The 24,524-nt window shown below is 44.9% G+C and overlaps 1 protein-coding gene across 1 annotated transcript; it reads right to left on the reverse strand.

Annotated features, from left to right (window-relative positions):
• Window positions 1–242: 242 nt before the first annotated feature.
• Window positions 243–24,321, reverse strand: LOC147692707 (uncharacterized). Its single transcript, XM_086939547.1, has 4 exons — window positions 24,300–24,321; window positions 3,203–3,292; window positions 1,557–1,682; window positions 243–622 (listed from the first exon to the last, which is right to left on the reverse strand). The coding sequence occupies exons 1-4, from the start codon at window positions 24,319–24,321 to the stop codon at window positions 243–245; spliced, it is 618 nt and encodes a 205-aa protein (XP_086795673.1).
• Between the last annotated feature and the right edge of the window lie 203 nt (window positions 24,322–24,524).

Consider the following 24,524-nt stretch of genomic DNA (forward strand, 5'->3'; position numbering starts at 1 on the left):
TAAACCTTGTGACGTACAACAGTAACCCCACCACAAAACAACATCATACCATATCTGTATAAGTTGAAAATAAATAACATTTATTCATGTATAAAAATATCCTCCTATCCCACCCCTATCCCCACCCTAACCCCAACCAATGTCCAAGTCCAAAGAATGTCCCACAAAAATAAACCCAACACCCAATTCCCACCCACCAACAAAGTATTAAAAAAGGGGCAAATCAACAGGGTCCGGGTCCATTACAGTTGGCGGGCTTTAAGGTGTTTGTCCACAATGATTTTTACGCGCTCCTCTAATTGGTCCTCCAGCTGGGCTATCCGGAGGAGAAGTTTTTGCCGAAAAGCACGGCACCTGCATTTGCATCCATTGTGTGTGGGGGTGGCAGATGTTAAAAGCCGGCGGTGAGCGGCTGCCTGGCCACGGCGCCGTACTCCTGCAGTTGGAGCCTTGCTGGGGCCAGACGCATTGGAAGAGCCAGCAGCTGCTGCTGCCGCCTCCTCCTCCTCCACAGCCTCAGCCACCAGCTTGCGGTACTCCTCCACAATGGCCTGCAGTTTCCTTTGCCGGGCCCTGGCTGCCAACTCCTTCCGCAATGGTTTTGAGGAAGGAGTATGAGTATCTATAAAAAAAGAAACAGAATTGTAACTGAAACTCTTCATAATTAATTCAACAGTACATTGTGGCATAGTAGCACTACCAAGCGCAGTACATACAATTGGTGTCAACTTTTAGTATCTATCTAATCTGTCCTCCTGCTTCCCCTGCCTGTAGCATTTGTTGAAGTTTTTTTCCGGCATTATACTTGCCCTAGTACTGGGTGGCCTTGAGTACACATAAGAAGAACAAAAGTCTTTTTTGTATCCTTTTAGTTTTTCAAAGTAAGACTCTGCTTCCAGTGACAGTCTTCACCTATGATGAATGTACAAATACATTTAGGGGGCATCCACCCATTAAAAGTCAATGTCTATCATTCTTTATTATCGGCTTACCTGGTTTCACTTCACCAGCAACCACCCATGCGTCCTCTCCTTCCTTGCCTTGGGTTTCATTGACACAAACTCCGCTCATGATTCTTGCTATCCACTGTATCTATGCACCCATATTCTTTTGCCCAACCAGGCCTGCATTTTCTTCGACCTTGCAGTTCTACCCATCCTTTAACAACCCTTGTATCCGATTCAGATCAGCCATGTGAATGAACCTTACAAAGTATCCTTCTATGGTAGTTTGTCTTATTATTACATCTCTTTAGTCCTTCCTCCTTCCACCCTAGTTCACTTCTTTCCCTTTTTGTTCAACACATCCCTCATGTCATCTGATCTGACTTTTAGTCTTCTCCAAAAGTTACACAGCTGAGTTGAAGTCTGATGGAAGAGGCCTTGTTTACTCAACTCAAACTGGTAATGCTACAAAGGGTGTCTTCTTCAACCATTGTATTTTGTCCAGTACAACTTCAAATTCATACTTTCCTAATAAGTCTCATAGCACAGTGAGGAAAAAAATGTCCCCCATCCACCTAGTAATGCAAATAAGTAATGAATATAACTTACCACCGCCCACCGCTGAACTTTCCTCCCCCACTGATGCTCCTGCAGGTGCCGCGTCCTCTGTCCCCTCCTGGATGGCAATCTCTTCGCCGCTGGCCCCGTCGGCACTGGTGGTTAGTATTGATTGTGCACCTATAAAAACAAGTACACCTTTTTAGATGCCTGCACACCTCCCCCTATTTTACTAGTTGTACTTTTTTCACCAGGAAGGAAGATTGAAAAAACAGTTACGTACAACAAGAATCGTTGTGACAGTGTAACTAGTCCAAATTGCGTCCAATGTACAGCAGTCACATTAGACAGAGTTTTGTTTTAATTTATTAGATGGTCCCTAGGGTCATCTAATCTACTCCTACTATAGTCTTTGGAAAGTTAGCCTGAGCCATATAACCATTTTTTGATCCGTGTCTACTGCTTTGCCCATGTTACCTTGCAGCTTGTTGCACAGTAAGAAAGACACCATTGAGACCACATGAGTCTTGCATACAATTGACAAACCAGTATTGTTAGTCCATAATGTTGCACTTGTTGCCATGTGATGACTGCTAAAAACGTGCATAGTTGTATTCACTGTCTAACGTGCAACATTTTTCTCATAGGCAGATGAGAAGAGAAGATTGCCTTCTACGAAACAAGGGATTTGCAGAGCTTTCGAAAGATGCATGTGTAACCACTAACAGTATACGTTCAATGGAGAGAGGTCTCCCACAATTCACACATTTCTCTATCGAGCACTAGATGTACAAAATGTACAGTATTTAATCTTCTTCATTTTGCATGGTGGAGCAGGATGTTTTTCATCGAAATACTTACAAGTTACAACAATACAAAGCTTGTTAATTATTACAAAAAATAAAGTTTTTGAACTTGCACGTAGACTCTGTGGTATATTTTCAGTGTCTGGGGTGCTCGGGACTAAAACGAGTGAGTGAGCGAAAGGGTCTTCTACTCTTCTTCTTCTGTTCTGGCGTGGGTTGTGTATTAAAATCATTGGGTATATCTAACTATCTTCGTGTGGGGGTCGGGAGTGGGACAATTGACTATGACCGAGACACTTAGGTAGGTAGACTAGACGGTCATTGGATTATGGGTTCTTCTGACTGAGTTCTGTAATCAGGGTGTAAGGTCCAACCTCCCTATCACCAACATCAACAATATCCTACTTTCTTCTTGTACATAGTTGTGTATGTGCAGAAAGAGAATAATAATAACCACAACAGTAGTAGAAGTATACTAACTGAACAGAAATTAGTAGGCAAACATCTGGTTGTGCATTTTTGTTGGTGGGAATTGAGAGACTGGAGATTACAGAGGACAACGCAAAAGACAGGAGCGGACCCAATGGCTACAGCTATTCTATCACAGCTTTATTCTAAAGAATACCTTAACTAAAGAGTGGCCAACAGGGCAAGCTTAGCTACACACAGTCTAATAGTAGTAGCACAGAGACTCTAGGGGCAGAGGCAGTTTGAAGGAACTGAAAGTCAGGGATGGCATTGGATAGTTACACTAAATTTGGAAAACAAATGTAAGACCAAAGAAGGTTTGCTAACATTGAATTACGAAGGAGGATTAATAGGTTGGAAAAAATAAGGTGCGTTAAAAAGTTAGGGAAATATAATTGTTAATAATATAAGCACTGTAGGACTTACTGGGGCCAGCAGCAGGATCCGCGGTAGAGGAGCGCTCCTCCTGTGGTTGTCCCGCCAACTCGGACCCCGTCTTCTTGCCCTTGGGTGGTGCTGATCATGTAAGAAATAATAAAGAAAGAGAAGCATTAAGTGCTGTGAAACAAAGACCTCATTCTAAAATCCTCTCAAACATTTTAGGGAACAACAATTCCAATAAAATTGACTTCGAAGTATAAATGACTACTGGCTTGCAAGATCCACAGACCGTCTACTTATAGAACACTAATCAAATGTGCCATAAACATTCTGATTGCAGAATACTAACGAAGCCAGTACCACCTGACCTACACCACCTATTCAAGAATCCAGATGGGCCAATTGTTCAGTAAGTCGGCATTTCAATTTTATTTTTGCCCGCAAACATGCATAGATGATGAGATGGAGGACACATGCATACATTTGTACATACACATAATTGTTGGTTGCTTGCGTCAGAACTGCTACTGACTCACCTGACCATGCTATTGCTGTGCTAAGCCTACCACTCAGTAAACAAACTCAAACCGGTTCTATGGAGGGGTAAATAAGAACTAACTAAGCATTCAGTGACAGAGGAGGCGTCATGCAGACCGTTAAAAAATATGAAGCAAGTAATACTATCCATCCACCACTATTTCACTAAAGGACAATGGGACTAGACTCTAGCAATAGCATCAACTAACTTCAGTTCTCTAAAAACTCTAACATCAATAATCAGCAGCCCAAGCTAGCGCTAAGTTACAAACCAGTAAGAGAAGTGGCGAGCAGCACCTGTGTCATACAATAACAGAAGAATTTGAGACTGAATTCATCGGCAATGTAACAAAGCGCACCAGTAACCGTGTTACTTAACATCCAAGAATTATACACAATACCTATACCACTATAATATATATTAAATTATTAATATTACTAGCTACTCACCAATCCCCGCGACTTCAACACCTATCAGGTCCACCAGGTCCTGCTCCCTGTCCAGAATGTCTGCCCACCGGTGGGCCAGCTGCCGGTGGGTGCGCCGGATTTCTGAGCGACGGTAGACTGCCCGGCCTACCTTCGCCCACCGGCGGTGACGCTCCTCTGGCAGGTAACCAGACCCTGGCCTGCCGCCTGTTGCCAAGGTCAAGGGGAGGTGGCGCTGGATGAAAAAAACCAGGGCGGCCACCTCCGCCTCCCCGAAAAGATTCCGGGCCTTCACCCCTGCAGGTCGCATTCTGCCGCAAGGCAGCCGGCTCTTGGGCGCAGGCGCCTTGCCCTTCGAGCCGGTTCTGCTGCTCCCCTTTGCCATGGTTCTGGGGTGGAGGTGGAGGTGGAAAAGAAAGTTAGGGGGAAGAAGTAGGAGCTTAAATAAAGAAGTAAAATAAAACTGTAAAAAAAGGTGGAAAAGTAGAAATAAAATGCAAAATATAAACTTAGGGACAGAGAGAAATAGATGAGAAGTAAAAAGAAGTAAGAAAAACTGTGAAAAGAGGTAAGGATTGCACAGATACAAGGTGGATAGAAAACTAGGCCCAGAACCATAGCATAGAGTGTGAAAAACAAGATGGCCGCGCCCATCGCGACCACGTGGGTAAGTTCGCGCGAGATTTCACGCGAACACGCACTTTGTCAGTGTAAACAAGTAGTTGCGTTCCCGAACAAGACGTGCACCGCGCGAACGCGTTATTCGCAACCCGGAAGAGGAAGTAGGGGACGCGGGAGGGCGGGACAATTGAAAAAACAAGATGGCCGCGCCCATAGCCCACCACATGGGTAAGGTCGCACGCTACAATCCCCCGAACACGCAGACAGCGCTCCGAACACGCACTACGCGCTCCCGAGCAAGAAAATCGGCTCGCGAACGGGACCAGTAAGCTACTACGCAAGCTCGCGAAGCTACGCGAAGGTCACATAGTGTGAGAACGGCTTCGCATAGCTTCGCGGAATGCGGCTACGCGAACTACGCCCACCCCTACTCTTTGGTTACCTGTCTCATACTTAGAATTGTGTCGTCTTATATTACTAAGTGTCCTACCCCGGACCCTGCTGCCCTCCTCCCTAGGCGTACTTGGGATGAGCTGAGCAAACTCACTAGATATATTCCCTGAGTCGCCCCCTTGGCCACCCGGGGGGACTGGGTCAACAACAGGGACTATTCCCGCTTCCTCATTAATACCAGATGGTACAGGGATTGTATTAGATAATAGTGGAGTTGCCCAACTGGACTTCAGTACAGCCGGGTTGCAAATGACACTTTTAACAGGGATTACAAGGCTATCAATTTTACTTATATTGTCCTTAACAGAACAGAGATGAGGTACAATTTGCAATTCAAAGTTTGACCTCAATCAGCGTAAGTCTCTCCAGGATGGGGGTCACGGATGTCGATATTATGGCCCCCAGTTTGATCAACAAAGCCTCATTAGATTCAGGGGGCAGCACACCTGTTGACTCTTGGTTCGGAACAACATTGCCAGGGATTTCGGGCAAGGGAATTGATGACGAAGAAGATCCAGGCCCACCATTCCTGTTAGACGTTGGGCTTTTTGCACTTTTCTGCATGTGCAGGCCCCCACCCCTCTTTCTCTTTTTGGGCACTGGTGATGTTAAATCCATGAATGGAGAATTATGTTTAGGAGCCGATCTCGGGGCTACTCGTGAAACTATACCACTAGGTACACCTCCATGGGCATTCTCCTTAGCCAATGGGCCAACTATGTTCTCAGATATTATTGACAAGTCCAAGGTGATCAATGGCAGCTGAGTAGTCCCTCTTGTTGGATCATGAGGCTCAGATTCAAGTGCCGGTAGGTGCTCTGGTGTACGTGCTGATTTCAAACCGCCCAACGATGAGCGTTTACATTGTGGGAGATCTAGGGAAAGACGACGTTCGGTCAGTGCTATTTCATGGGCTAAGACCGAGTTAGCTCTGATCAGAAATCGGTCTAAGGTCCCTACGACACTCCCACCAGGTAACCCAGATTTACTCCTCCCCTCGCGAGTACTCATTATAATAACGTGTCCTGGCCAAGGTGAAAAGAAACAAATAAACAACAGGAGAGGAATTCTCTAGGCGATGTTAATGGTCAGCAGTAACCCAAAAGTACATAGATATCCACTAACCTGGACAGGCACAGATATTAGAGAGTGGGCCCAGGCCGGCCTCTAAAAGGCTCAAACGGGTCCGCTCTTGGTCTGGGCGTCGCCCGCACCCATCCCGTGCTGTGGGGCGCGCTAGTGGGTTTTGTAGTGCCTCAGGGCGCAAGCTGGCGCTTCAGGAGTGCGCCGCCGGTCTCAAGGGGCTGCTGGGAGTCATAGTCTTTGTCCCGCGTTGGCCTTTGGCATGTGGGAAGGAGCCCAGCCGTTCCCCTCACAGCGCGGCACCAGGAAAGCAGGCCGGTCCCCTCACGGCGTCCAGATTCACAAGAAAAAGGCACGTTTTGCGCGTCCCCTGTCACTCCGGGGGTTACCGTTGCCCCCTGGAGCTAAGATGGCGGCGTCCCTTACTCAACGGGGGCAGTGCGCCGCACCCTCTCCTTTCGTGTGTTGCAAAGATAGCGCTCACTGCCCACCAAGCAATCACTTTTACTGTTCAGCTGCAGCTGGTGCCTCCCACTCACCACTCATGGGATCCTATGCGCAAGTGAAAGGGTCTCTGGGGCAAACTCAGTGTTCATAGTGTTCTTTATCACTCTCTCGGGCCGCATTCACTTGCAACACGGGCATGCTGCACAAATGGACCACCTCAAGGCTCACATCAACCTCTTGCTGCTGTCAGGGCAGCACCCAATGTCCGCAAGTCCGTGATATCCGTTACAAAGAGTGTGGCGATTAACAGCTCACAACCAGCACTCCTCGGGTACAGCAGCAGGCAGGCCGGAGATCGCCGGGACACCCGCTTCAAAATCAATGCAGGCGTGCCGCCACCGCAGGATCGCTACAACTTCTCCATCTTCCCACCCGGAGCCAAAGAGGGTGCACATAACGGGCCAAGTCTAGGGGTCCTCAGCTATCTCGGTCCCCAACCAGGGAAGAGACTCGCCGCACTTCAGACGAGGAATGCGCAGTCCCCGTCCCCATCTCCCGTACACCATGCACCTGAGTCTCGCTCTCGCTCACAGGCCTCAGACTCGTAACCTTTGGACGAAACTAAGCAATAGTTTCTTTCTGTGTTAGGTGGTTCTGACTATCTAGTAGATGGGTGCCAGCAGGGGCAACATGTGTCGTTGGCTGGTGTTGTTGAATGACTGAGGGGCTGGGTCACAAGGCATAGTCAAAGACCTGGGACTGTTTGACCTTTCTACGAATGGGAAAGTTTGACAATTGCATATAACTTTAATGTGTATATACAATGTGTATCTTGTTTTTATTTCAAATGGGAAGTTTGGCAATTACCTATAGCTGTTAATTGTATATGTGTATCTCGTTATGACTTCAGTGTGTATGTAATAAAAAGACAAGTGTTTTATACATATGGTGTGGAGTCTTTTTGTAGCATACGCAATGTGTTGCGAGGGTGGTGTTGTGCTGATACTTTACACTTGGGCCCTTAGGATAAGCCTGATTGTGCGATGCTAAGCTAGCTATGGGCGAGCACAGGTTATCAGACAAGTGGATTGTACTCCTCCAATGTAGAATGATGGAGTCTAACTGGCTTTGATGTGTCTCTGCCAGCTGGAAACCGCTGGGTCTAACAGTGAACTTCTCCATCTCAGTTACTGCCCCTTTACCTCTTTCTGTGTTGATTTGCCCAATCCTTGATTCTTATTGCATTATCCCTATTTGCTCTGCCTCATTTCCCTCTTTCTTTTTATATTTTTATATCCTAATTCCCAAACTTCATTATCTTGCTGTTGTTATAGCTTCTCGTTTCTTCACTTTGCCTTCTTGTTACACCCCTACACTTACCCTTACCCTTTCACTCCTTACTCCAATTATTCTCCTTCTCATGGTTGTCCAGTTCAGGTTTGAGATTGCCACTCCATGCCAGAAATTTTACATATCTACTTTAGACGCATTTACCTAAAATAATTAAATAGAAATCATTTAGAATAGATAGCGAGTACAGAAACTCTGGAATGAATTTAACCAACTAGGACCAATGTTGAAAAGACCGATTGTGCTCCTTACTCTCCCCAATGTGAACCCTGTATGCTTACCATTATTCTTGGTCTTAGACCCTCTTTTGCCTCTTTCCCTAGCTCTTTTCCCTAAGTTTATTATTCTCACTTCTCTGTATTCTATCTCTCACTCCTCCCCTATTCCAACAATACCATTATTTCTTTCTCTTGTTCATCCACTCCAACATTGGCACGAAAAGCTGTTTCAATATAGATTTGGAAATGCACATAGCAGAAAGTGCCTCCTTCACTAATGCAAAATGAGTCCCCAACTCCACATAAATGATCACTCAAATAGTAATTTGAAATATGTTATAAAAATGCAATTGTTTGTCCTAAAACATCAGTTAGTCAGTTCCTTACAATACACATATGTTGACTTGTAATGTTGTTTTGTTGATTTTGCTAAATATGCTAATCTTTCATTGAAAACCAGCTTGGCATGCCAATTCTTGCAAACAAAGGTGTCAAATTTTTCAGCAAATGACTCCTTTTGTCTCAAAACTGACCCTGTCCCCCAAATATAAGATTGTCATTTTAATACAGTATTCACAAGTAATATTGCTCCACATAGGTAAGTTTTGCTTCACATGCCCATGTATCACCAGCACTTGCCAGTAATGCCTACCAAATGCCATGGAAAACCCTTTAAGCCAAGGGTGCCAATAAGATACCATGGATGGTCATCCTATGGCAGGGATGATGAACAATATGCTAGTGGCATCATTTTAACAAGCATTGACAAACTAATAGATCTCGCCTTGGTACTTGAATAGAATATCAGGAAAAAATATCGTAATATAAAAATGTTGTGTCAAGAATATCAGGGAAACAGCCTTTGCTCCAAAGTTTTACTTCGGATTACATTTACCATGCACTTTTTACTATGAAAAGACTGTTACAACGCAAGACTTAAGAACGCAAGACTTTACCACTCAACTGTTCAATTGGTGGCAGTCTTCCACCTTGTGTGGCAAGTTTCTAAGGGTTAGAGTTGGTGCGGGCTGAGGTTCTTGTGTTTTAGGGAACAAGGTATGTGTTTGTTTCAACTTGGCTTAGTTTGGGTGTGTTTTTGTGCGTTTTTTAGGTGAATTTGGCTTGCAATATTCTGCAAATCCTAATATTTTAATATCCTTTTTTGTTTTACGGTTTCAGGTTCCCCCAGTGCACACCATACTTAGTAAAGATGGAAAATACAACAATGAAAAACAAAAAGAGTGCATGAAGGAAACAATGTAATTACCCTTGTGGTTTAAATAAACTCCGGGTGCAGATATTTCTTGACTCTCCCTTCTTTTGTGTCACTTTAATAGTCCTTTTTCACTTTCAAAAAGATTTGAGGATGTAGGGGCTTGAACGTCTCTTTTTACAGAGAACAGAGCACTTTTCCGCAGGACGGAAGATTGGAACAGAGAATGCTACATACAGGTAGGTAAATTTACCTTACATCTATAACAATAAAGGGTATGCTTGGTGAAGGGGTGCGTGCTTGGTGTTTGCTTGGTAAGTGTGCTTTTAGTGTTAATGGATATACAAGCGAGGTAATGGTATGCGTGGTTGAATACACCTGGTAAAGACATGCGTGGTAAAACCATGCATGGTAATGTCATACAACCAAATATAGGGGTATCAAAAATATAGTCGACAGGAATATTGATGTAAAAAATATTGATGTAGAAAATATTGTATGTAATGTCATTTATGTTAATTATTATGTAATTTATTATAGTATATTTGATTCTATGTGTTTATTATTTTTTTATTTGTGTTTTAAGTAAGACAATTTCTCAGCTAGGAAATTGATTACATTTGTATTTCTAGTTGTATTATATAAATATCTAAATAATGTGTTTTTTTTACTAGTGCGATATCAGGTTTTAGTAGATTAGGGTAGAACAATTTTTTTAAAGTTTATATTTTAAAGTCAAGTTTTTGTTAAATATTTAAAGATATTCAACTTCATATTTTACAATCTTCAAATGTATTTTACTACATTAATAAGTGTAATACATTTCAATTTAAAATTAATATATGAATTAAACAAAAACGATTGAAATATTATAAAATATTTAATTTATAACAATATTTAGAAAATAACAATATATAAAATGTATTTAATAATGAAAAATAACTATAATTGTTTCCAATAAAAGTGTTATATTTTATAATTTTTGTGGAAAATAAAAGAAATAATACCAGTATTCTAAAAGAAGTTATAAAATGATATTTTATACAAAAAATATATTTGTAATTTGTTAATTTAAAAAAGTAGTTTTATATGATTTTCATTGGATGATTTTTATTCTTAGATTATAATTGTACTTTTTATTTATGGTTTAAAGTTTAAGAATGTTAGTTAATATTTAAGAAATGAATAAATAATTAATAGTAATACAATCTGTTTTAATATGTTATTGTATAAATATGAATATATAGGTTTGCAGTTTTGGTTAGTGTGTTTTCCAATAACATGTTATTTTTTAGTTAAAAAGGTGTGTCAGAGCAGGGAGTTTGATTTTGTTTATAAAATGTTTAATTTGTATAAACTTTTATATGAAATATTTTAGATTGCAGTTGAAATAGTAAATCTCACCTATTTAGCATCCAACACATTCTTCAAAGAGCCTTAGATTAGAGTGAGAATAGTAGATGGCACCCCTTTAGTGTCCACCACCTTCCTCCAATATGGTTAGATTGTAGCAGAAATAATAAATTTCACACTTTTAGTGTCCAACACCTTCCCCCAATAAGGGGCCTCATTAGGATGGCGGACGGACCTTCGTCCGTCCGCCACCCCAGAAAAGAAGGGACCTTCTGCAGGGGCAGAGGCGGTCCCTCCGTGCAGATTAGGATGTGACCGCCACCCTGGCGGTCACATCCTGTATGTTTAACATTGCGGTGGGTGCTGCTTGAAGCAGCACCCGCCGCAATGTTAAAAATGCATGCTTCGCATTTGCATGCACAAAGCGGCAGGCACCGTGCGGTGCCTGCGGCTTTGTGCATACAAATGCAGGGGGGTACCATAGGTACCCCCCATGTGCACCCCCCACCCCCCGTCACCCTGGGGGCCCGCAACGGGCCCCCAAAGAAATCTCTGTATGCCTTTCCACGGCGGAGAAGCCGCAGCGGAAAGGCATCTGTTTACCCCCATCCTAATATGGCTTAGACACCGCCTCCATATTAGAGCTTTTCCGCCGCGGTAAGGCGACCGCGGCGATAAAGCGGCGGACGGTCTTCCTGACCCCCCAGCCATCCTAATCTGGTGGGGGGTTTTTGAAGGCTCCGCATCGGTTTTTCCGCATCCTGCGGGCCGGCGGACACTTCTGCCGGCCCGGAGGATGCGGAAAAACCGCAATCCTAATAAGTCCCATAGTTAGAGTGAAGTGGAAATAGTAAATGTTATCCCATTAGTGTCCAACATCTTCTACCAATATGGTTAAATTGGAGTGGGAATAGTAAATTTAACACCTTTAGTGTCCAACACATTTCTTCAATATGGTTTGATTGGAGTAGGAATAGTAAATGTCACACTCTTTCACTGTCCATCACCTTCCCCAAATTAGGTTAGATTGGATTAGATTAGTAAATGAAATTCCTTTGCTGTCTAATTCCTTCCATAAAGTGGTTTATATTGGAGTGGGATTAGTAAATATCATATTTATAGTGTCCTACACCGTCTTTAAATTGGCATAGATTGGAGTGGGAATGGTAAATGTTACCTTTTAATATCTAATACTTTCCCTAAAGTGGTATAGGTTGGAGTGGGAATAGTAAATGACACCCTTTTAGTGTCCAACACCTCCTTAAAAATGTTTTATGCTGGAGTGTGATTATTTATTTTGATAGTTTTAGTGTGAAATCCTTTAATTTTAGTGCAAGCAGCAGAAATTGTTTTGTTATTTCATTTGTATTGTTGGTGTTTAGAAATATAATAAAATAATAGTTGTGTGTTTGTAACCAAAAACATAATTAATTACATATTTATAGAATAAAGATATAACACATTTTTCTCATTTTATTTATGTTTTCAAAGTTTATTTAATGACAAAGAGAGCATTTCTTACGGAGCGGATAGATAGAGCCCAAAACTCCTCGAAGGAACTCTTTCAAATCATGAAGGAATTTACCAATCCTAGCAACTCATTAGAAATTCCGAATTCCCTGGAGTGGAAAAATGCCCTATCTCAATTCTTCGAGGATAAAAGTACCACCATTCATCTCTCTTTTACCTCCCATCCTAACCCAACTCAGTCAGATGCCCTGGGTATATCACCATCAGACCCCCATACATCATGGAGGAATGTATTAAATGTGACTGTGAGGCGACCTTGTTGGCCGGACTGAAAATTAAGTCAGGGTCATCCACCGATCACATCCCCCCTAAACTTTTTCCCATACTTGTGCCGGTATTGGTGGATTATCTTACAAACCTTTTTAATAAATCTTTCACGGATGCCGACTTCCCAACAATATGGAAAGCAGCTAAAGTTAGGCCCATTTTGAAAAAACCCACGTCCGACCCTAACATTCTGTTAAACTATCGGCCCATCTCTTTACTTCCATACTTTGGGAAAATGCTTGAATCCATTGCCAACAAGCAGCCTGTGAGTCATCTTGAAAATCATGGACTTTTGGATCCCTCCCAATCGGGATTTAGGGTACAACACAGTACAGAAACTGCACTGGTCGAGGTGGTCGATAACATCATCAGACTGGCGCGGGATAAGCACCAGTCAACCATCCTCGTCCTACTTGATCTGTCCGCAGCCTTTGACACCATCTCCCACTGCATTCTAATTCAACGGCTGTGGGAGATTGGTGTCAGAGGAAATGCCCTAAAATGGTTTTCCAGTTATCTGTCCCATCGCACTACAACGGTCCAAATCGATAATAACAGAGCAAGCGAAAGACCTGTTAAAATGGGCGTTCCCCAGGGCTCTATTTTGAGCCCAACGCTCTTCAATGTCTATATGACTCCTTTGGCCAAAGTGATCAGAGCCCATAGTTTTGATGTTCTGTCGTATGCTGATGATATGCAGATCTTAGTTACACTAGATCCTGATCCTAACGAAACCAAACAACGTTTCAAAACTGCCTGATGCAGGTTGAGGAATGGATGACCATCAATCACCTCCAACTAAATGGCAGTAAATCAAAAATAATGCTCTTCGGCAGAGCGGCAGGACACTGGACAGATGACTGGTGGCCAACCCATCTGGGCAGTTTCCCAGTACCAAAGGAATCAACCCGCAATCTGGGTTTTCTGATGGATAATAAACTGTCCATGAACAATCAAATAAATAACATCGTTGGTACATGTTTCGGACTAATGCTTAGTCTGAGAAAAATTTTCAAGTGGATCCCCGTTCAGGCCCAAAAACCCTTAGTCCAGGGATTAATAATAAATAGGATGGATTACGGAAATGCACTTTTGGCTTCCATAAATGAACATCATCTGAGGAGGCTTCAGGTTCTCCAGAACACTCCAGCCCGGTTGGTTCTCAACCTCCCACGAAAAACTCCCTCTGCTGCCTGTTTAAAAAGCCTCCACTGGCTACCGGTAAAAAAGCGTATCCTCTTCAAAACGCTGTGCCTGGCCCATAGACAGATGTATGAAAAAGGCCCTAAATATTGGTCGGAAAAACTTAGATGGTATCGGCCTCAAAGAGAACTTAGATCCAGAAACGAACTTTTGCTGACGCCCTTAAGAATACAAACCTCCAGAAACGGTGGTCGTGCATTCTCGTTTCTAGCTCCTGTTTCATGGAACAAAATGCCCTTTCATCTCCGTAGCACCCATCAACACGGCTGTTTCCGTAAAAGGTTAAAGACCTGGCTTTTTGCAAACTAATTGCTCTATTCTCCTCTGTCAGAGACTGCTGCAAGCGCCATGAGACTCCTAGGATGTGATTTGTGCGATATAGAAATGTCCCTGACTTGACTTGACTTAATTTGACATTTATAAATATATATTTCAACTTAAAAATAAACAATTGCATATAGTTAAATAAAGAAACATTTATTTGTTATTATTAAATACAAAAATGCAAATTACATTTAAAAACTATTGTATTTTGTTCATTTTCAAGAATCCTGTAAATTGTGGGGCTGTCATACATCAGGGTACAAACGGATTCCCTTAGACCACAACCCTATTTTTCTAGTGCACGCCTAAAACAAATCCTGTTTGCAAGGCTAACAGGTTTACAAACTAAGAAAGTAAACCAGAGATGGCAGTCGCTTACCAAAATCACAAGGTTTCGACTCCCCAATCTATACTACTATTATAAAGAGAGAGCTGAAACCTTTGAGGCGGGTAAACTCAAGACGTACAACACCAATCACAACACCCAATACAGCATTGTAAAGGGGAGATGCAGCAGATGGACATAGGCTATACAGCTGGCCACCATATACATTAGAAAGGTCAAAGAACCTTAGGGGCAGAGTAGTCCCTTGTGGGCGTTGGCGTGGGCGTGACAAACTCCACTTGGGCGTTGGCGTGGGCGTGTCGTGGGTGTGGGCATGTCATACTACACTTCACATTATTACTTTGTGGGCGTGCACTGTTGTTAGAGTCGCGTGGCACAACCGTGTTGTCAGAGGGCCGTGCCAAAAATAAAACAAAAAATGGCCGCCTACTTCAGTAGCGCGCCTTTCAGAATCAATGGGCGCGCCCATTCACGCTCCACCTTGGCATTCTGCTCACTTCTCACACGTCCGTCTACAAACACCAAGCTGCGCCGCATTCACGCACATTGCCATTCAGGCGCCTTTAATGATATAAGTGAGAAGCAACCTTTGTGGGCATAACCGTTAGCGTTGTCACAAGGGGCTAAACCACAATTAAAATAAAAAGGGGCGCAGCTTTTGCCGGCAATGTGCGCGCACATTCACGCTCCACCTTGGCGTTATGATGACGCCACATTAATGATATATAGTGCGGCGCTAACTTAGTGGGCGTCAGCATTGTCACAGGGAGCTGCACTAAAATTGCAACAAAAAAAGGGGCGCGGCCTGCGCAGCAATGTGCGCGCACATTCACGCTCCGCCTTGCCATTCTGATCACTTCTCACACGGCCGTCTCAAAACACCAACGGGCGCCGCATTGACGGATCCTTTCCATACTGCCTACAATTTTTCACTAACAAAAGAAACCTTTACTCATTTTCGTACGTAAGATTTCTCACAAGTGGCTGCAGGATAAAAAATAATAATGGGGCTCACAAGCGCGCCATTCACTGACCGCGACATTCACGCTCCAACGGCTCCAGCCGACACTGAAGGCAGGCAGCGTACAACACGATCAAAGCCACTTCACAATTTACATTTACTCCGGGGCTCAGACGGGGCCTCAAAACAGCCCTCAAAAGGACGGGATCACGCAGGGCACTGTCAGCATGGACAGTTATATGTCGCACTCTCTAGGTCTGGCAATGTGCAAAATCAATTTATTCTATGACCACATTCAAATGAGACCAAAACTTTTGTATACCGTGAAATCTTACAATATATTAGAATTTACTATTACAAACATTACACACATAACATTTCATCCCCGGACAACGTCGGGATGGGCTGCTAGTTATAAATATGCACCATTTAACCTGCTATGCAGCTGTCCCTCACTACTAATACTATGCCGTAGATCAGTGGTTCACAAACTTCTCACTCCTGAGGACTCCCATTGAGTCACTGCTGGAAGCCAGGGACCCCCATGCAATTTGTAGGATTTAAATGTCAAACATTAAAACTGTAATTCGAAAAAAATAAACACATGTGTGCAAAAATCAAAAAATCTTAATGAGAAAGGTAGGTGCTGCATCTAGTGACTAACTTTTCATTGTTTGGTTTTATTTCACTGCCCGAGGCTCCTCCTCCTGCCAAGGCTGGACTGGAAACCTAAAGTTGCTCTGGCAAATGTTGTCAGACCAATCGCTGTACAGTGCACACCAAGTGCTGCAAGTGAACCTGACTACTACTACAAAGGGGGCTTTGGGGGGCTCTCGTCCAGGGAGCATTTGGGGGGAAATGGTGCATTTTACAAGACATTTGACATTATATATTGAATTGTATTCGCTTTTAAAGCACAGTAAATAATGACCTTACTATGTACCAGGATACAACAATCTTTTATCAATCTTCAATGATTGACAATCTTCAATGATTCCTTCACTACTACCCTCCAACATTGCCTCTCATCTCTCCATGCCACATGTATTTAATTTATTTTATAGCACCTCTCATGCCACTGTGAATGAATGAATGAAGGAGGATTTTTAAAGCGCGAACTAGGCCCAAGGGCATCAAGGTGCTATAGTACAGACGGGCCAATAGGGAATGACAGTGTACATACTAGGATTTACTTCACAGAGAACATCCAAGTCTTTAGGGACTTACGAAAACAGGAGTGAGTTTGCTGGCCCGAGAGGGAGACGGGAAGAGCATTCCACGTCCTGGCTGCCAGAAGAGAAAAGGCTCTTCCCCCTCATTCAGTCCTTTTGAAACTAGGGACCACCAAGTTTTTATTGGCAGACCTAAGATTCCTAGCGGGGACGTACCTGTGGAGGATCTTCTTTATACCCGTCGGGCCCTGTCCATGAAAAGCATTATGGGTAAGGCAAAGGGTCTTAAACAAAACTCTACGACAACTTGAAGCCAATGCAGTGAACTGAGAGCGGAAAAAGCCAAAGAGCCCTTGGGGAGATCCAGTACGAGCCTAGCCGCGGCGTTTTGTACCAGCTGTAGGCGACGAAGCTGGGCCTTATCTTTACCCCGATAAAGGGCATTACAATAGTCCAGTCTGGCTAAAATTAGGGCAACCACAACCTTTTTTCGGGCTTCAATCGACAGAAACTGGGAGATCTTTCTAATCTTCCGAATAAGGCCAAAACAGGTGGCAACTGTTCTAGAAACCTGGCGAAGCATTGAAAGACCAGTGTCCAGCATCACTCCTCGGTTTTTTCCCTGAGAGGCAGGAGTGGGGCTGAGACCCAGGGAGATGGGCCACCAGTTACTGGACCAAATGTCCGACCTGTCCCCAAAGATCAGAATCTCCGTCTTCTCACCGTTAAGTTTCAAATAATTTGAAACCATCCAAGTGGAAACAGCGGTCATGCAGTTTTTAAAATTGAGCACAGCATCACTGGGATTTAGGGTGACAGATACCATGATCTGTGTGTCGTCCGCATAGGACAACACCTCAAGTCCAAAGGATTGCACCACCCTGGCCAGCGGGGCCACATAGATATTAAAAAGGGTAGGACTCAAAGACGAGCGCTGAGGCACTCCGCAGACCAGGGGGCAAGACTCTGAGTAAAAATCACCCAATCTAACGGTTTGAGACCGTTTGGTAAGAAAAATGGCGCAAGAAGGGCCAGGACCCGTCCACACACCTCTATCTCGCTGAGACGCTCCACCAGCCTCAAAGGGGAAAGGGTATCGAATGCAGCCGTGAGATTAAGTAGGATGAGGAGAGTGGTAAAGCCTGCATCCACCTGTACTCTTATATTGTCCAGCACCGTGGTAAGAGCTGTCTCCGTGCTATGCGCCTGCCTGAAACCGTGTTGGGAACCATCAAGAATGTTGTGGTCCCTCAGGTATGTACTCAAATGTGAGTTCATGTGGGATTTGAGAATGTTTGCAGGGAGAGGCAGCAAAGAGATAGGGCGAAAAGATTTTGGGGATCTAAAGAAGGTTTCTTAAGGATGGGCCTAATCACAGCCGCCTTCCAGGCTGCCAGATAATGGCCCATTGAGATTGCTAGATTAAGGACCATCATGAGATGCGGGATCAAGGCTTCTTTAGCTGTTTTTATCACTTTAGGGGGACAGGGGTCCAAAGAAGAGCCAGACTTAATACCTTCCAACAGAAAGCTGACCAAAGTAGGAGATAACTTGGGAAAATCACAAAAACTTTCTGGGATGAGGCTGTTAAAGGTATGTTCAGGCAGCCCTTGGTGGGGACAACCAAAACCAAATTGGCATTAAGAAGCTCAATTGATCATAGATATCTGAGATTTTAGAGCAGAAAAAAGAGGATAAGCGGTCACATAGCTCCTGAGATGGTTCTACTTTATCCGAGACTGTCGGAGCCATCAAGGAGTGAAAGATTTTAAAAAGCTTCTTGGGGGAGGTGACAGCCCCTGTGATCTTGGAGTAGTGTATTTTCTTTTCCTCCATAATAGTTGCTTTATAAGCCCTAAGGCTTTTATTGTGGGATTCCCTGCCAGCGGGTGCCAAATCCTTCCGTCAGTGTCTTTCCACCCTTCTGCACTCATGTCTCATATTACGGAGACGGTCAGAAACCCTTGGAGCGGGAGGCGTTTTTCTGGCCAAGTAACACTTTTTTAAAGGGGCAAGCGAGTCCATCACTGCCGTGTTTTTATTAGAGAGACACTCTGCTGCCATGTCTACATTAAGAGGGACAAGTTGCTGAAAGTCCGCAAAGGCAGTCGCGACTGCCTTGTTAGAGATCCTAGTGAAATTTCGTTTTTGGATAATTTTAGGCCCAGAGATCGCGGTGTTAGCCAGGGAGATAACCCTAAGAGAAAAGGAGACTGCGAAGTGGTCGGACCAGGAGAGCGGCAGGGACGCGCCCACTAGTCGGCGATCGTCATTTGAGAAAAGCCCATCAAGAGTATGGCCCGCGATATGAGTCGAGGTAGTTACCAGTTGAGTGAAGCCATAGCCCTTCATACATTCTAACAACATATGAGTATCGTGATTTATGTGATCCTCTAAATGAAAATTAAAATTGCCAAGAAGCGTGAGGTTGGTGCGCAAGGTTTCAAGAGCTTGCTAAAGTTGCCAGGGAACAAAGCTCTGGGGCCTGGGGGCCTATAACATAGAATGCCTGAAAAACTCTCCATATGAGTAAAATTTATGGAGAAGTATAGAGCCTGATAGGGATCAGAGGCTGAAGTCAAAGGTTCTGATCTACAGGTCAGAGAATCCTTGACCAAGATACCAAGTCCTCCCCCCGGCGAGCCTCTCTGTCCAATCTGATGAAGGTATACCCAACCAGAATGCCCTCTACTAATGCGGGACCCAAAGAGTCTGAGGCCCAGGTTTCAGTGAGGAAAACCCTGTCAGGGACATGTTGGAGTACAAAGTCCTTAAAGGCAACATTATTCTTAATAAGAGACCTAGAATTTAGGACGAAACCATGCGGCGACCTTTGCTGATGCGAAACAGGGGCTTCAGATGACTGGAGGGCGGGCTAATTTCGTCCATTCCCTGTGAGCGAAGACCACACCCGCAGCAAAAAAGGGCACTTTGCTAGACAGCGTGTCTTCTTTCAGAATATGGGCGCACTGCGACTGGTATTGCATACCAATATCCAATAGGTCTCCCCTTGAGTACCTAGGAAAAAACCCGGGTACAGATGTGAAAGGGGCAGCATCCCCGGCCCCCGGCGCACACTTAGCGCGGACGGGCGCCAGCGGCGTGCCCCCCCGCTGCGCGAACCGCGAGGCATGCTACTCCATAGGGGAAAGGGGACGTACATTAGAACGTTAACCGCCCATTCTCCGCCCCTCGACCAGTCGGCCAACGAGCAACTGCCACCGCCTGTGCACCCTCCACAACAAACAGTAAAAACGCGGTGGACCGGGGTGTGGGCGGACAATGACCCCCCCAGAACAGGTAAGCAAACTGAGGAGAGTGTCAGCGTTTACAAAACAAAATTATTTTTTAAAAATGCCCCCAAATTCACAATGCAGTTAAAATATTAAGAAATAGCAGCAATAATGTTTTAAAAACGAGTAAAGGGACCCAAAGAGCCCCGTGAAGCAAAGACTAATAGAGCGGCGTCTAACCCGACAAAGTACTTTTTCGCTCTCTTATACTATAGGAGAACCACTAGAGCGCTAACAGCCCAGTCTCCGCCCCTCGACCAGCCGGCCAACGAGCAACTGCCACCGCCTGTGCACCCTCCACAACAAACGGTAAAAACCACGGTGGACCGGGGTGTGGGCGGACAATGACCCCCCCAGAACAGGTAAGCAAACTGTAGGGTGTCAGAGCACTTTACATCATACACATACAGAGACAATGAATCATACATGAGTAAATCAGTTAATAGAAAATGTTACCTAAGGCAAAGGGGACTACAAGGTGTAGGATTTGCATGTCATCCATACTGGTAGGTGTTTTTTAAGAGTGCTTGCTCTGGAAAAGCACAAACTCAGGATTCAGAACATAACACAGGAGTTAGCGTTGGCTTTAACAATAAGGATTTTTTTCAACCCAAACACACCTTTTTAGCAGCATCGGGATAATGAAAGACTGGGCAAAAGCATAACTTACTAACTTGTATCATGCAGTTTGCATGCAGCTCTTTGACAGCAGTTTATAGCTCCCTGTGCTAGATTATGATTGGAACTTGTGAACTGCACAATAACAAAATCATCTCTGTGGCAAAAGCAGGAACCCACTGAGCTATGCACAAAACAAATACTGTTTTTAATGCACGGTAGACATTTTTTGCAGCAGGCATGTTAACCATCTGCACTTCCTTAGATGAGTCAAAGCTGCCACTGGAAAAAAACACCCATCTCTCTACAGCATGTGCATTAATCACTGGAGTTATCTTGACACTTTTATTGCTGCCCAAAAACTGCTCATTATACAAGGAACTATGCAGTGCTTTTAAAACGGCTGCATATTTGGTGTTCACCATTATAGAGTCGATAACACAGGCAAAATTTGGCAAATACATCAGTATTACTCAGCAATGCCTAGAAGATGTGATCAATGGCAGCAATTTTCATACAGAACCTACAGGTGCCAGAAACGGCTGACAAATAACTGAGTTAGAATTGCTCGGTTCACTCATTTTGTTAGCCAGAGAACAAGAGTCTCCAAGTGCCTTATAGCCCTGCAGGCAAATAATGCAAAGTTATTTCAGATGGCTCTGATGCCCAGTGTTGGCAACCTACCACCCAACCATCCCAAATCGGTTCACGAGAGACAAACGCTATTCGATGGATATATGTATTTTAGATCAGATGAAAGTTTCTTAAGAAACTGTCTGCACTTATTTAATACTCCCAACTTCTTGCTTTTACTCTGTTCATCAGATTCAAGTTCTTTACTTTAATACTTGATTTACCAAGCGCAAAGCCCCAAGACACTTGGGTATACTCACACTTTAGAAAACTCCCTAACATAACATAACATTTACTGAGCCTATTTTTAGCTCTATTTCTTGTATTTTACTGATCTTATGCAACAGTGTTTCTAGCTTTTGGAATCTTATATTGTAAATGTTGGGCTTGGCCCTTTTTGCAGGGACATCCTAAACTTTTTGTCCTTCTCCTAGCCTTTTTTCTGGCATGACAGCTGCTTGGCCTATTTAGTTTACCTGTCAATCCCTTGTAAAGTGGTATTTCAGATACCCAGGGCTGGTAAGTTAAATGCTACTGTTGGGCTTGCAGCGCTGATTGCGCCACCCCCTAAAGTAGCCTTGCAAACCTATCTCAGGCCAATGTCATTGCAGGGCCTGTGCGCACAGGTTTACTGTTGCTGTGACGTGGCACCTAAAGTGTGTGCCATGTCTGTGACCCCCCTTTTATGGCATGTCAGTCACCCCTAAGGTAGACCCTAGCTAGCCCTATTGGCAGGGTGCATTGTAGGTAAAAGATAGGACATGTCCCTTAAGTGTGTGACATGTCCTGGTGGTGACAAACAGCCATTTTGGTTTCTCACTACTGTGGGGCTGCCCTCCCATAGGTATGCCCTCCCATAGGTATGCATTGGGGATACCCTGATAAGTGTTTCAGTGGTAATTCCTTATATGAGAGGCGCAGCGTGGTCAAGTTTGTTATATTTGGAATAGTGATCATGAATGCTGCGCCATGGTGTGCGCAGATTTATTATATCTATTTCAGAAACACCACTGTTAGAAGTTGGCATTTCTGTGTGCTATGTGTCTGCCTGCCTGATGTGAATTGCATGTCTGGCTTTTGAGTGACAGGGGCTGGGAGGTGTGTGTGGCTCCAGGAGGGGCAGGGTGAGTCAGCGCTAGGCTGAATGGGACATCTGTAGTTGGAGTGCTGGGAGGAGAGGTCCCTGGTCCCTGAATAGGGTTGTGCCTGTCCTAGTGAATGCTGGCTCTGCCCCCCTGTGGTGTGTCTGATGACGGGCCCCCACCTAACAATGGAGAAGAGGAGCCCTGTCAACAGAGTGCTCCAAATCCCCCCCTGAACCAGTTGCATCTGGTTCCCCAAAGCCCTTTTCTGCAGACAAAGAGAATATGTGTATAAATACTGGGGCTGGCACCCCATGAAAATGTGCTTTCCCTGGACTTGCTGGGGGCTTGCTGCTGCAGGGGGGCCCAGTAGGAACCGCCACGAGGGCTTATCTCCCAGCTGGAGGGCCCTGTGTGCTGGCCTACCTGGGCCCGCTATGCTCCTTGATTCTAAGGACATTTTGTTGCCCTAGCGCCTCGTGAGCGCTATGCTTAAATTGCCAGGAAGAAGAAGAGCGTTTTGGGCTGTAAACTGCAGCACTGGGCTGCAAGCGTATTCGAGGGAATCCCGGTGTGGGGATTCCCCCACATTGCACCAGAGCCAAGTGGGAGCTTACCCCACATTTACGCTATTTTTTAGGAGCGCCTCCGGTGCTCCTCTGAGCGGGACCCCACCCCGCAAGTACGTGTCGTGGAGCGGATGCCCACCCTGCACTGGTGTTCATGTGAGAGCGGGTGCCCACCCCACCTCTGCGTGCTCTTTTGCGGTGGGAGCCCACCCCAAGCTTGCCACAGGAAAAAGCGGAGAGTAGTGGGCGGCAAAACATGAAGTCAGGCATCCTGAAAACCTGATCGTGGGCAGGCTGACCTGCGCAAAATGGAAGCAGGAAGTCCTGAGCCTCGTGGGCTCCACATCGAAGTCCCAAGAGGGGGCCCGGGTGAAGTAGGACAGGTCCGGTGCAAAGGACGACAGGCGAGGTAGCACAGGATCGTTGGTAGGGCTCCCAAGTCTGGAGAGAGCCCTGCATGCTGAGGGAGGAAGAGGAGGCGTCTGACCGGAGCCGCCAGGTCTCCCAGTGCAGATTTACCCCGCAAGTGGAAAGTCCCAGTGAGTGGGGGCTCCATGTGCGCCTGGTTGGTGCCGTTGTCGGTGCTTGTTCTGAGCAGACCCGCAGGAGAGCAAGCCGCTCCAACGTTGGGGCACGTTTTGTTTTAAGGGTCCCTGTGTTGGACTCTAGAGGGGCTGGTTGTAGAGCAGAATTACCGCAGCAGATAAAGAAGCTGCGCCTTGTGAGCCCGGTGAGTGGGGCCAAGTTGGGAGCCCGGTGGGGGTGTGTGAACCGGGGCATATTGTCAGTGCCCTCCCCCTAGGGTCTCTCCTGAGGCCCAGTGCGGCCAGTCTAGCTTACATTTCTTCCACAGTAGCCCCGTCTGACAGTGGATAGCTGAAATGTTTCACATTTGTTTGAAGAGTCCCAGTGGGGGGACTCAAGGCCAGAAGCACCAGTGCCCATTTTTGTTCATCATTCACGCCGCAGTAACAGGCAACTGCAACGTTGGGGGCCAGTTCTTTGTCAGTAAAGAAGGGGTGAGTTGCAACCCCCGCCCCAGCGCTGTGCGCACTTAGTGTTTGCCGCCAAGGTAGTCAGGGGGTCATTTGAGAGGTCCCACCTACAGCCCTGACATTTTGGACATAGGGCATTTGAGCCCCGGTGTAAGCTCAGTTGGCCTGTGGTCATTGGGTGGTACCTCTGTATACTAGAAGGGCACCATACCCTAAGGATTGCATAATATATTTTATGCCTAATGTGAGGTATGCTTGTGATGCCTATCACATAATGTGTTAATGTTTAGAATGTTTAGGCATACTGTGTTTATGCTGGTGAGGCCTAATGAAGTTATGTCTAATGTCATGCTATGATAGTTTAGGATGGTGTCTAATGCTAGTGTGATAATGCTTAGGACATTATGGTACCAGTAGTTACTGGTTGTGTTTTGCATTTACTTACCTGTTCTGATGGTTCTGACCATGGCCCGATTGACCTGGTCCTATATATAATCTATTTATCAAAAAGAGGACAAAGTTCCTAGATCAGGGTGCAAAAGTCACCCATAGTTCAAGGTGCAAACAGTCACCAACAAGAGTGCAAAAGTCACCCATGTATCAAGGTGCAAAAAGTCACTAACAAGGGTGCAAAAGTCACCCATGAATCGGGGTGCTAACTGTCACCCAT

This window comes from Lissotriton vulgaris, chromosome 9 (assembly GCF_964263255.1).
Source record: "Lissotriton vulgaris chromosome 9, aLisVul1.2, whole genome shotgun sequence".
Taxonomy (NCBI): Eukaryota; Metazoa; Chordata; class Amphibia; order Caudata; family Salamandridae; genus Lissotriton; species Lissotriton vulgaris.

Coding starts and splice junctions, on each gene's coding strand:
- LOC147692707 (XM_086939547.1), bottom strand. CDS start 24,321: ATGGTCAGAACCATCAGAACAG. Junction 3,293..24,299: donor GGTCAGAACCATCAGAACAG/GTAAGTAAATGC, acceptor TTACATGATCAG/CACCACCCAAGGGCAAGAAG. Junction 1,683..3,202: donor GGATCCTGCTGCTGGCCCCA/GTAAGTCCTACA, acceptor TTGTTTTTATAG/GTGCACAATCAATACTAACC.